General features: G+C 42.4%; 1 protein-coding gene across 5 annotated transcripts in view; it reads left to right on the top strand.

The window, feature by feature from the left end:
• RARB (retinoic acid receptor beta) overlaps positions 1-13954 on the top strand; it is a 316522-nt gene that overhangs the window by 223168 nt on the left and 79400 nt on the right. The window contains exon 4 of one of the 5 annotated variants that reach the window (XM_056486006.1): positions 1196-1282. The exons of 2 other annotated variants lie outside the window; for them this stretch is intronic. In XM_056486006.1, coding sequence (XP_056341981.1) covers positions 1196-1282 — 87 coding nt within the window. Of the gene's footprint in view, positions 1-1195; positions 1283-2988; positions 3652-13954 lie in introns of those variants that run through there. 2 more of the 5 variants (XM_056486009.1, XM_056486011.1) reach the window with 2 other exon arrangements.

Here is a 13954-nt window from a genome sequence, read left to right as displayed (position 1 = left end):
TGCTATTTCAAAGTGAAATTAGAGATGAATATGTTACTATATTGTAGAAATAGTGAGTGAGTAAACCATTGAGTTATTTGAGGAATTTTCAAATTACATGTGCATTTAGTAATAAAAATAAGCATTAGTGCAACTATTATTTGTGACAAAGCATGATGAGCTACCTGGCTCATTTTGATATAGTGAGAAAAAGCAATCTTTTTCCAATTTGTACACACTTAAGTGTCACTTCCCGACATTTACTTTCAGAAGTTGCCACTCTACATTTTGAGGTACAACCAACAGGTATTATTTTTGAATACGGTATAGTAAGACTGCTAATGGGATAAACATAACTGTATTTCTGTTTGGTTGTTTACTTTTAACTCACATAGGCAACATGTTTTTCTTGGCATAAGCTTAAACTGTTCCAAGAACCCTGGTCCTCGCAAAAAGCTGTTTTCTCCCTAAATTGGAGACTGAAAAAAACATACTGTGTTTTGTGTCATCCTTTCCAGTTATTTTTGTGGTGATACATTACGTATTCCAAATTTCTCGTGCATCCTGTGTCGTCTGGTTAGAAAATAACTGTCTGTTAATTTAGCTTTGCTATTCCAAACAAAACTGTAGCAATGTAGCCAGCCAAGTTAAAAAAAAAAAAAAAAAAAAAAAAAAAAAGTTTAGCCACTTTTCCACTTGGCTATTTTAATGCAACAAACACTGTTTTGCTGTGCTGAAATAGTTTAAACAAGCCTTCCCTGAAGGATGGCTTTTTCAGTAAGTGTATGCTGTGCATAAATTTTAGATTAGAGAGTGTCAGGGGCTTCTTCAACTGCAGGAGTTCAGGCTGGGGGAGGACACCCCAAAGGGCTGAGAAAGTCCTTAAAAAGTCCTTTAAAAAGACGCTGTTAAACTCCAGCATTTGTAACTCTTCTGCCTGAAGGGAAGAGGGAAAGAGAGGCTGCCTGCTGCAGGGACAGCTACAGCTCTCCCACTGAGGGGGGAAGGAGGCTAAGAAAAGCTTTTGTTTTAATCTCTTCAAAAGGATTCTCTTCCAGATTGCAGCAGGTCTTTTTGCTGGCCGCTGGTTTTCAATGTGGGTATATCAGTTTCAGGGAACAAGTGCGTGTGCTGTGTGGGGGATTTGTTTTGTGGTTTGGGGCTTTTTTGTAAATTCTTGAATCTGTGTGAAAAGTTTTGTTAATACAATCTGCAGGCATTGTCAGAGAGCTTTCGGTTCATCAAAGGACTTTTTGTGGAGAGGGGACACCACATCCATTAAAGTGGCTGCGCAGGTCCCAGGGTGAGTCTCTCTCCAGCATTTCTTTACGGTCGCCAGTGGTGTGCCATGCCTGCTCAGCGTGCCCCTCTCTGCCCGACTCCTGGCTTGGGCTTCGCAAGAAATGAGCAATAATCAAGTGTTCCACTTTCTAGTTTCTGCACCTGAGCTTGCTTTGGAGCGGGGAAGCGAGGCTCCTGCGTGACTTGCTCCTGGATGATGCTCGCTGCTGGGGCTGAGGTGGCTTGGCTTATTTTAAAATAAAAGCATGCATGTGGTTATTGAGCTCATGTTCTTCCCACTGGGGCGGATGGAGTGTTTCCAGGCTGTTGTTTTTAATGTTTAAATTGTCCATAGGAATAAGAACTGGTGGAAGCCTCCCTGGAGTCTTTCTCGGTGAGCAAGATTTGGGAGAGGGTAATTACCTCCCTGAAAAGCACCGAGCTCTCTGCTGGCTTCATGCAAGTGGTGGGCCCGCACTGGGCTGGCCGAGGCATTGCGGCCACAGGCTTGGGAAGCCTTTGACACCTAGACCGGCCATGAGGGAGTGAGGGAGGGCTGTCGGCAGTGTGGTTTAGCACAGACCGTAGCGGGTAGGAGCGGCCCCTTGCCTTCGGAGCGGCTGTGAGGGCTTGGCCGGGGCCGCCCGCCCCAGGGAGGTCTCCCCGCTCAGCACCATGGGCTGGGTCCTGTTCCCCGTGGATTAGCCCGTGGCCTTTCTCCCCTCCCGGGGAGCTGGGGCTCATTAGCCCTCTGAAAGCTGATACAGCTCCTCCGGGGCCACACGAGCGGCCCCAGCCCCTCTCTGCTAATCAGAGACAGGCAGGACCCGGCGGCGGCGGGGCTGGGGACGGAGAAGAGGGGATGCGTGGCTGCTTCCTGCCTTGGGCTCGGTAGTGGGGACAGACCCTCCCGGGCAGTGCCAAATCTGGCCCATCGGGGAAGCCAGGGAGCGCTGGGTGACTTAGGAGCCAGGGCGAAGGACGGATGGTGCGGAGGGATGGATGGTGCGGAGAGATGGAAGGCGCGGAGAGATGGGGCCTGGCCGCCCTCCCCACCCCCCGGCCGGGAGGGACGGGCCCCTGCGGTTCCCCGCTGGGAGCGGGGCTGGCCCCGGCCGCAGGCCCCGCGGGCGGCACCGAGCGGTCCCCGCGGGTGGCACCGAGCGGGTCCCCGCTGGCGTGTGCCGGGGAATCGCCAGGATGAGGCTGCTCGCAAGGCCGGCCCGCCAGCCCAGCAGCTGGGGCGAAGCCCGTATCCCTGGCTGTGGAACAGCGGCAGCGCCTGCGCCTCGCTCGCGGCCTCTCCGGGGAGGAAAGGAATGTGTGTGTGTGAGGGAGGGAGGGGGGCACAGAACTTTCAGCAAATTGAGCTGGAATTTTCGAATTCTCCATTCCCTGCAACCGCTGAAAACACCGCTGTTTTACTTCCCACCCCCTTCCCCTCCTCCTCGTTGTTTTCTTTGGCTTTTTTTATTTTATTTTATTTTTAATTACTTTATTATTTTGGATCTTTTCGTAAGTTGCGCTCCCCGTCCGCACCCGCCCGCTCGGCGGCCGCGGGGCGACTCCGGCAGGGCTGGGGCTCGCCTTTGCCTGCCCGCCCGCCTGCCTGCCTGGCTTTTTTGCAGGGCTGCTGGGAGTTGTGAAGGCGTGTGAGAATCCTGGGAGCTGGTGATGTCAGACCGCTTGGGTCATTTGAAGGTTAGCAGCCTGGGAAGGGTTCACGGAAAGTTCACTCGCATATATTAGGCAATTCAATCTTTCATTCCCTGTGACACAAGTAGTAGGAAGTGAGCTGTTCAGAGGCAGAAGCATCTATTCACGGCCGAGGGGGATCCCGAGCCTCCACCGGAGCTGTTTTATCCCGGGGAGGTGGGCGATTGGCACGGCGTGGGACGCGGCACACACCCGGCGAGCGCCCCAGGAGCTGGACTGACTCTCAAGAAATTTTGGGGGGAAATTGATGGTAGCTAAAACTTGGAATGCAGCTCGCATCCCCCCATCTTGCTGGATTGGCTGGGCAGCCTGGAAAATGGTAAATGATCATTTGGATCAATTACAGGCTTTTAGCTGTGTTGTCTGTCATAATTCATGATTCTGGTCTGGGAAAAAGACCAACAGCCTACGTGCCAAAAAAGGGGCAGAGTTTGATGGAGTTGGGTGTACTTTTATGTGCCATTTTCCTCCACACCTAGAGGAAAGCACTTTTGCAGGCATTCTGTGCAGGGGGAATCATGTTTGACTGTATGGACGTTCTAGCAGTGAGCCCTGCTCAGATGCTGGATTTCTACACTGCGAGTCCGTCTTCCTGCATGCTCCAGGAGAAGGCTCTCAAAGCATGCTTCAGTGGATTGGCACAAACAGAGTGGCAACACCGGCACAGTGCTCAATGTAGGTCCCAACTGTTATTTTTCCACTTTAAAGCAATTACTATTATTATAATTGTTGTTGTTGTTATTTATTTTATTTATTTACTTGCATGTATTTAAAAAAGAAAGTGGTAATTAAGCGCAGAGGTAATGAGGGGTGGGGTGAGTTTTTGTGCAAAATGTGGTTTGCAAGCTTTTTTTTTATTTCTCCTTTTGGCAAGAAAGGAAAAACGAAAGAAGCACGGGACTTCTTTCTGTTTATCCCTTCTCGTGTGGCATATTGATCCTAACAACAGTTGTGGAGCCAAACAGGAACACATAAAATCGTAATGTAATACAGCAAGTACTTGCAAAACTCCAACCGGTGAAAAACAAATTTACATAACATCTCTGTGGTAGCTTTTTCTTTTCCCCCTCCTTAATCTAATTTTGTAGTACATTTGCTAATCAGGATGCATGTTGTCTTGAAGTGCATTTTAGCAGAGCAGACAAGCAATTAAAATATTGATCTCTACAGTTCTTGCAAAGATGTGGAATTGCAGTGGGTAGGTGCCATTCCAAAAATCAGACAGTAGTTATAAGTTTCCGAAGAAAAGGCAATATTTCTTTGTACTGACCTTGCTGCCACCTTTCTTCTTCACTTTGTTGCTCTAAGAAGTTGCTGTTTTGCTAGAAAACTACTTACTGTGAACACCCTTTGAGTTTAACCATCAATTATTTCTGTACCTTTCAGATTCAGACAGCGATGCACTGTTAAAGAGAGGAGTGAGAGTTAGTAGTAGGACACTTCTGAAAATGTGTCACTATGTTACAAGGGTCTTGATTTGTTGCTGAAATATATAGATGATAAACAATAGCGATATTTTAACACCCCAGTTTCAAGTTTGAGAAATGACAAAAAGTGCCAGAAAACATCACCTTATGCTATGCTTAAAAGCTTGCAGGATGCTTCACTGCTCTGACGGTGATTTAGATAAATGACTTGGCTATCTATCAAAATGTTTTTAGCACGCTCTCGAACACTTCAGTACACCATTAACTATATAATGCCGTTGGAAATTTCTGGTTTGCATTATGTTAAAAAGTTAACTAGGAACTAGAAGAGCTCCCTTTGACATTTCAAAGGGGTGGAGTAGGTAATTGAAAAATAAATTTAAAAGTGTTTGGTTGAACAGTGTGTTTCACTCGGCTCAAAAGTTTTCAGACACCATATGACATTTGTGTGGGTTGAGTAATGAAAACAGAATTGTAAAAATCAGTGACTAGCAGCCTACAACACTGAAAATGTTTTGATGTCCTTACAATTAAAAGGAGACTGTGAAGTTCAGAATAGGATATTTATTTTCTTCGCACTCTTTTCAAAATGCTTCAAACAAAATATAAAACAAAGCTTTTGCTTCAAAATAGTGTTACTAGCTATGGGAGAGCTTTGGTTAGCAAAAATAAAAATCCAAACCAGATGTTTTACTGAAAACGCGTTTTCCTCTTTTCATGGTTTAAACTTTAGTATAACTTCAGTGGTGATATTGCGGAAACTTGGAATTAAATAAACTTTCCTGGAGTAGGGGACATATATACTGTCGTTAAAAGCTTACACTTGCAAAATACTCTTTAAATAACTCCTGGCTTTAAAATGTCCTGCTCTTTCTCTTGTATGTTCTTAATACCTAGAAGCAGGATTCTTAAAAACAAAATATATGGTGTTTGTTCTTGGGCAAGTTAAACACAGGATTACCCTTATCAGAATGGAATGAGTGGTAAATATGTCATTTGCCTAGGGCCTGTGATAAGAGACAAGTGTTGATAACAGGAAAGTTTAGCTAATCAAAGAAACGCATATTAACAAGAGTAAATAAAAACACAGGAAAATGCATTCAGGAATCCAGTCTTGTAACTTTGTAAGCAGTAGGATTAATCTTCACTGCATGGGAATTTAAAATCAGGCTGAAACCTGAATTATAATACAGTGGTTGTAATTTGAACTGTGAAAGTTAATGGTATAGAAATGTGGAAAAACAATTTCGTTAAAGTGAGTCTAAATTAAGATTTCTGTTTGAAATCTTAGAGCAAATTTTGTTTTCAGTTTTGAAGAAAGTATAAGCAGTTTATGCATGAGTAAATATATAAATTGATTATGAAATATTAAAATTCTCTTAAAGTGTAAGATTTTTATCTTGCATCTCATGAAAATATGACAGAACGAGAATTTTTGTTGTCCAGAAAGCTTTTATTAGTTTAAAGATTGCTCCAGTGCTTATAAATACAAGGATAGCAATGTTTAATTCTAACTTTGGCATTTCCTGATTCTCCATTTTTAAGAAGACTTCTGTGATTTGATGTAATAATAATCAAATTTTATAATTGTTAGACATATGATAGGGGTTTTTTTGGTCTAATTTGTTGTTTAATTTTTGGCTCTGCAAAAAACCACCAGTACACCTGCAGCCATTGCCTTAGGCCTTAGAAATATTGCTTTGATAGAAACGTGATTGTAGAGTAAAAGGTAAATGGTTGTTGAGGGAATAGTACATGGATAGTGCAAACTCAGAGCAGGCCAGTAACAATCCCAGACAGCATCAGGGTTTCTACTGAAATCCTGGCAAAATTTGCCATTGCAGGGTTTAGGGCAGAATGCTGTAGGTCTTCAACTTCAGCACATCTTCCGTACGTTAATCCTGTTACGATTCACTAAGCTAGTGCACTCCTGCAGCATCATGAATTTTCTAGTCCATGAGGGTCTGCAAAGTAAAAATAGAGGATAAGACGCAACCCAAACATGACCTTAACTTGTGTGGTATTTTTTTCCTCTCCCCTGTGGGAGGAAAAACCTGCCATGGGTTTGCAATGCAACTGTTAGCCGCTGTGTATTGCATGGTGCGTTACAAGAACGCAAAAAAAACCCCTGATTTTGTACTCATATGAGTTTATGTTTTATGCGATTCTAGTTTTATTGTTGTAGATCTAAAATGAGACTATTTGTTTGCAAAGAAAATTGTGGACTCAGAAACGAGACTAGAACCAACTGCACTTCTAATTGTAATTTGTTCTCGCGCCTTTTGTTGTAAGATAAAAATCAGGTCGGTATAATTAAATTAGACAAGGCTAGTTCTTAAGAGGACAAAAGAGTTAAGATTGCAAGAATGAGTAATTTATAGTTTCTTAAGTAAGTTAGAATATTCTACTCCCTCGTAGTGCAGTGGCAACAAATACTGAAAGAGAACCAGTAACTTTTGGTGAAACATGAGCTAACTAAATACTGCGGAAGCGGGAACAGGACAGGTCCTGAGAGAGGAGCTGCAAAGAATGGAGATCTGACCTTGGAAAAGCCTATTAAAAAAAGTCTTCATTAGTCTTCATTAATTAAACAGGCAAAAAACCAAATGAGCAGGCCCAAAACAAGAGTAAGTTTGTTTGGTGTTATGTAGTGTTTCAGCTAATTATATCAAGTAGATGACTGCAGCCTACTGCATTTCCTTAGGTTAGAAGCATGAAAAAATTGATGAAGTCAAAAGTTATGGACATGGCAGTGGAACACACTGGGATGTTGAGGCTCCCATAGTATACAGTTCTTATTTCAGTTTGGTAGGAGATGTTTGCCTAGAGAGGAGCTGGCAGGTATTAACTTTCAGAAAGTTCATGAAGATGGGACTCCCGAAAGCATACGTTTTCCTCCAAAATTCTGGATTATTGCGGTGTTTGGGTCAGGTTCCCATTCCCTGCAAGCACTGGAAACATCTGTGTTCCACAAAAAAAAAAAAGCCCACTACTTTATTTTCTTTCATCTTTCTGAATTAAAAAACAAACATTTTGAAGTGAAGGACTTGTAATCTGCATTCCCAAGTATCAAATTGCTGCAGGTGTGTTTGCTAGTGCCCAGAAGGCAAGATCTGTTTGAACCAGGTTATTTTCTTTGAAGTTCATCTATAAACTTTACAGCTAAATGGCTAGGACTGATTTGTTAAGGGATAGAGTCTTTGTTTAAATTTTTATATGTCTAGCTTAATGCTCTGAAATGTGTGATAAAAAAAAAAATGTTTGTTTCTGATCAATTTCATTTTTTAAAAATTGTGTGGGGATTTTTTTTTTTCCAGGATAACTGAAAGGGGGAAACTATTCTCTATGTAGACTGTGATGCAGTTAGTCTGATTCGGCTGCTGGCACAGGAAAACTCTAATGGACACGCACCACTGTCAAAAACTTCTGCAGACAAAAATGATGAGAGGCTTTCGCTGGTGAAGTCAGGGTGGGATAAGCTTGGAGGAAAAGCAATGTATCTTTGGGTGACTCCTTGCTTGCCTAATGAGTCTGTGCAGCAAAGGTGCAACTTGTCAGAACAAAGCCAGGCTTCTGAGGCGATGCCTTGAAGAGGGTTAGGGCGAAGTTAAGGAGTTGAAAGAGGGAGATAGTGTTTCAGACAGCGAAGTTAGTCATCCTCACATCCAGTTAAATCCCTACTTACTGCTGAGCGGTTTTTGTTAACCATGTGTGCGTCACGGCAGCCCCGCAGCCCGGCCAAGCCGAGGGGCTTTGCTCGGGGGAGCGAGGCGCCCTGCTCGGCGGATTACGGTCCCACCTCCCCGAAACGCGCCAAGAGACTGGCTTTGCTCAGGTCTAATTTATATACCGCCCTTCTCGCGGCCGATGAAGTGCGGCTGTGTTACACAGCCAGCATTTAGGTTTGGGAGCGGGGCTGTGAAAGGGACATTGTGCTCCGAAGGACTGCTGTCTGCCGCGGTCGGCCACGCTGTGCCCCGTCCTATTGAGACCTCAAAAGCAGAGCACAGCTGTGATGAGTTTCCAGATCTGTTTGAGCCGTGGGGACCGGCCCTGGTATGCGTGCGAGCCGGGGGGGAACATCCCTCTCCCCTCACGGTTTCTGCCTGGGGGGCTGGCAGCAGCTTCTGAGCAGTGAATTTACAGGGGCGGGCGGCTGGGGCCAAATTAGTTGTGGTTTCAGAGGGCTTTCCAGAGCTTTGCTAGGCTGTAGCACGCAGCCCCATGAGGAAGGATATCAGTTGATGTATAAAATGGCCAAGGAACTTCGGTAAATAGACTTTACCCTTCAAATCCAGAGGTCCTGGCAGCGGCTGTGCGGGAGGGTGGGGTTGTACTTTTCCCCTTCCTGTACTTGGACACTTTTGATTATCCAGACTTTCTGGGGCTGAGCAGGGCTGCCTAATAACAAAGCCTGCATAATATAATTGCCTAAATAGGCCTATTGTCCTTTTCAAGTCACTCTGCTGTGAAATCTTTCAACTTTTTGCTGAAAATGTTGCATCTAACATTTAGATGGCTTAGTGGCTGCAGTGAAGAGGGGTTCCTTTACCCTCATTTCTCATTGCCGAGTGGTTGAGAAGCTGATTATATTCCTGCCCCCTATTGATGTTTACTCCTTTTGGGAGGCAAATATTTTAGCCCCTTCTGGCAGGGTAAACTGCCAAAAGTAATAGGCCTGGAAATACAAAGCTATGATTGATTTTGACCTTTGCTCATGTGCATGAAGTCTGTCCCCATGCACTGTGACCCATGCCACTTCTTGCTGAAATCCAAGCCCTTTCAAACCAAATGCAACCACAAAAATACAAGCCTCAAAATGCTCAAAACTATCCTAAAGTAACAGAATAATCATTTTCTCTGTGCTTCAGGAAAAAGTATAGACAGGAGGGTAACAAAACTGGATTTTCTGGCAGGCAAACCAGGAGTAATGTCTTAGTGCTGCCACCTTTTTATGAGAACCATATTCCAGGTATAAAAGGAACAAACTGATATAATGTGGAAATGATTCTATGCAGTTTTTTGGTCACAGTAATCTTAGCTGTTCCTTCTAATTGCAATCTGTAAACAATTTGCATCCAAAACTATGGATTTTAAACTGTCTTTTTAAAAATAATCTGAGGTCTGGGATTTTATTAATTTGTTGTTGCATGAGCACATGTGTTTCAAAAGTTGAGAATGTCAGAAACAGTAGCTTTAAGTTAGCATCCTAAATCCACATTTCATGGCTTCATTTCCAAATATGCTGAGCATCTCAGAGCTCCCTCAGCACTTTTTAAAACAGGCCATATATTTGAATGATCAAATACTATTTAAAACCTACATTTAATATTAAAAATGTTTACAGGACTGCTCCACTTCTCCCAAACTACATGAAAAAGTAATTCAATGACAATGTTCACAACATCAACAGTGAAAATAGAGACAAAGTAGAACTTGCTTATAAAAATATATTACTCTCTTTCCATAAATTTACAAATCAACTGAGTTTTCCTTGTATTTTGGCTGACTCACAGGTTTCTCCGCTTCTCTGTTTGCTTCTCTATGATAAAGTCTGCTCAGCAGATATTAATTGTGGTCTTCTTCATATACTCACTTATCATTTGCAGCTGCTCAGGATTGCTTTCCCAGTGGCAGCGAATTAATGTGACTTTGGTCACTGCATTTTGCTTATTTGGGGGGGGAGGGGGGAGGGGAAATCTAGCTTTCTTCAGCTCATTTTAGTAATCTGAATAGGAGCGTAGAACTTGCATCATGTGACAGGTCAGCTCACCAGCATGGGGTCCCTGTGTGAGAACCTCCCTTGTACATGACAATCTGATAAGGATATCATGTGGTTTAGAAACACATTCCGACAATGTTCACTTCTTTGTCCCTTTATTTGGGAGTGGGTAGGAAAAAACCTTTTAAGAAACTAGTGCTAGCCCTTATATAACTGACCCCACTTTCTTTTAGTGTTCTGTTTGAGCCTTGCAGCTTCTTCAAATACTTTTGTTAAGAGAGATGGAAATATAATCCAGCAAGTCTGTGTTAAAGAATCCTAGACACAAAGTATATAATATACCTTCTGTTCCCCTTGGACAAGGTGATTTTTCTTTTGCCTGCTTATACCATATATAAACTGAATATTATAAAACTATGTAAGTTAAATATACATATGCGGGCGACACTTGTATAGGTTTAATAGGTTAAAGTTTGAATGAGTATTTATAAATTCTCAGAGTGCTCTGGATCTTCACCACTAAGGACATGATGTTAGAGTCCATCCATAGTTTGGAAGGATTTCCGTTTTATGCACTTTCAGTGACTTATATTTTACCCTCTAAGTGCATCTCCTAAGAAAAAAAGCAGAGAAATGTCTTGCAGCAGAGATTTTTTTAGCACTGCTTAGTTTCTTTTAATGGTTTGGAGGATCTCTTTCCATTGAACCATAATATTTTTCTCTAGGCTCACATTGTATTTTTAGCAAGGATCTTTGAACAATAAAATGACAAATTAAGGATGTCTTTGTCTTTTACAGCCTTATCTAGTGAAGCACTTAAATGCACTCAACCCTCCACCCTCGATTTTAATAAGGGTTTCAGAGACAGAGCTGTTGTATGAGTGAGCCTTTAGTGTACTTATGTACTGGTACTTTTAGGAAATACCAGTAAAAGTGCATGTCACTGTGCTGGATGTTCAGCACAATGAACATCCAGCATTTCTTCTTGAAAAGAAAGAAGGATCATTCTTCTTTTAAAAATGCATAGCAGAGATGTGGAACAATTAAACAGGTTGACCAGTGTTGCACCAGCTGAAGACAAAAAACGCAGTTTGATTTAACACAGACTTCCTTTAGTGGGTGCTTGCATTATAGAAAGCCATTTGGGCCTGTGGAAGAAACAGTTCAATTACTGGTTCCCCAAAACCAAAACACCAAAACTTTCCTCCCTCCACAAAAACCCAACGAAACAAATCAAAAGGAAACCAACAAAAAAACCAAAAATCCACCCCATCAAAACAGTTAAAGAACCCCAAAAGTCCCTTGAATCCTGCAATTTTTTCATTTTTTATTTTTTTAATCTGAATGCATCTTGAGGTAATTCCTGAAGTGGCCATTAAGCCACTCTGCTGGTCCTCTCTTCCTGGCTGGCTGATGACACAGCAGCATATCACGTAGAAGTGTGTATCTGATCTCCTACGAGAATTCCTTCATCTTCCAGTCCTGCACCAGAATCACTCCTCTGCCAGCTGGTGACTGTTACCTAGAGGATTTCTAGGCTCTTGCACGATAAGTGAATGTAACAGCATCTGAGTTGAATTAAGTATTTCACTTGTTCACAAATACCGATTTGGGACAGAGGTGTTCAGGCAGGGTGCAGCTGTGCCCTGGCTTTTGGGGGTCTCAGAGCCTCCACACTTTTGCTCAGGAACTGGCTGTGGGCAGAGCCCGGGGCAGGAAACAGGCTCCTCTGCCACTTTAATTCCTCATCTTCTACTCAAAAACTCACAAGAAGACCAGGGTTGCCTGTCTTTCCAAGACTGAACATTCACTCGCACAAAAAAAAAAGGAGTTGGAAAACTGTGTCACAGTGCCATCTGGCGATACCTGACACCCAGACCTCCCCTTGGGCAAGGGCTGTGGATCTGCAGGCAGATGCTTCCCCCCAGGACCTCGGGTTAGACGCAGGGAAACTCCTGTGCCACCCAAAGCTTGACTCTCTCTCGGGATTTTGCACTCCTCTCTGGGTTGCTCTAATCAAAGGTCCTAACTTCTCTACAAACTTTCCCTTCTTCACAGAGATCCACCCTCATTGATCCACCAGCCTGCAGGTTTTGGCTTAGGGCACAAGTGAAAGGAATGGCTAAAATGTCACGCATGGGTGAACTTTTTTATTGTTAAGATCAGGTCCTGAGCTTGGGGGTTCTTTCTTTGGTTTTAAGCCATTGTTCATACTATTGCCTTTCAACTTTTGGTCTGAGGAGGTTTTTCCTTTTCCCCCTCATCTTGCAGAGTAATCCTTAGCATTGCTTTGTTGTTTGAGTTTCCTCTTTTCATTCAGCTGAGGAAGAAATTTTATTAGTTACTGAATGAGGATATATGTCAAATCCTCCTTAGAGGTTAGCTGGAAAGTCTTGGACTTTCTAAAGATCTTTCTTATTTCACTACAAACTTTGAACACTAAGGTGTAAAATGCAGAACAAATGGTAAATCACCTATGTCTTTCAGTGTCTTTGATCAGGGGACTAACAGGGCAAGCTACTTTTCCAAAATCTTCATCCACTCGTGAACCTCTGCCTTCCTCTCTCCATTTAGAGAGCACATTCCAGCTGTGTTTTTCTAGTTGCACATACAGTCACATGCTATGCAGGTTAGGTATGTGAACTGCTCATCTTTCTATGTTTTGCTCGTATTGCGACATTCACTTCTCTGACACCACACCAAGAAGGATCCATTATCTCCCTGAAGTTTTGAAAAGAAGCCTTCAGCTGCCTGCACGAAGTCAGAGCTGACTCATATCCTTCTGTGGTTTTTTTTTTTTTTTCTCTTCCTTATCTGAATCCTTTCCTTTCTCTGTGTTTTGGTGAGGTCCTGCAAGACTTTTGTGGTTAAAGCATGAGCTGTGTGTTAGGATACATTGCATATCTGGAGGCAGTTTGGGCAAATAGGTGTTCACTTCTCCCTGAAATGGAGTCCATTATGAACACTGCAATTATTCACAGAGGCTGTTTTCACCTTCACCAAAACGTGAAAGCAGAGCTCAGTTACTGCATGGTACACTGCCACTGCCCAGCAGTACTGTGTTTGTTATGCTTTTACTAACTTGAATTTCTGTGCAGAACAAGAAAATACTCTGACAAAAAGAAGTTAGGAAGGAGTGACGCAATTAAATGAGATTAAATCAGAGTATTGGTTTCCTTGGAACACATATTTGGCTTTTTATCAACAATCTTTTCCCCATTTTTCAAATAAACACATATTTTCACATGATAACTCTATTTGAAATATTAATCCTTCCAGGGCTTTGTTACCTTTGTTTCTTCTTCAAAGTCCATTACTATGAAAAGGTTGCTGTTCCTTAGGCTGTTTCAGCTTCAAAAGAATTTTAGGGCCTGGTCTATTGGAAAGCTTGGGGGTATAATTAGTGAAAATGGAAATAGATGCAAGAGAAATTTAGTTCCTGATGTTTTAATTTACTGTGGTACTACCATGTGTTGTTGAAGAGGATTCTTAAAGGCAAACATAATTATTTCATTATGGTCTTCAGAGTGCTTTCATTGGTCTTAATGACAAGAAGCTGCATAAGGAGTCATACATTTTAATTAGACCTTCTTATATTTACATCAGATAAATAACAAATAATTGATGAAAAACAAGTCTTCTGAATGGATGGTTTCACACAGAGCTCTGGTTACAGTTTAGTGATAAAATATTTCTCTTATTGTTTTGCATTTTAATTATGTAGCATTACTACTTTAGCAGAGATCTCAAAATACTGTTATTTCCATCTATTTCATTAGATTCACAGCTTATTTATATGAATCTGAAGATAAAAAAGATTTTTCCAACA

The sequence above is a fragment of the Oenanthe melanoleuca genome, chromosome 2 (assembly GCF_029582105.1).
Source record: "Oenanthe melanoleuca isolate GR-GAL-2019-014 chromosome 2, OMel1.0, whole genome shotgun sequence".
Classification (NCBI taxonomy): domain Eukaryota; kingdom Metazoa; phylum Chordata; class Aves; order Passeriformes; family Muscicapidae; genus Oenanthe; species Oenanthe melanoleuca.
The sequence above is the reverse complement of the archived record's forward strand: the minus strand, read 5'-3'. Positions and strand labels throughout refer to the sequence as shown.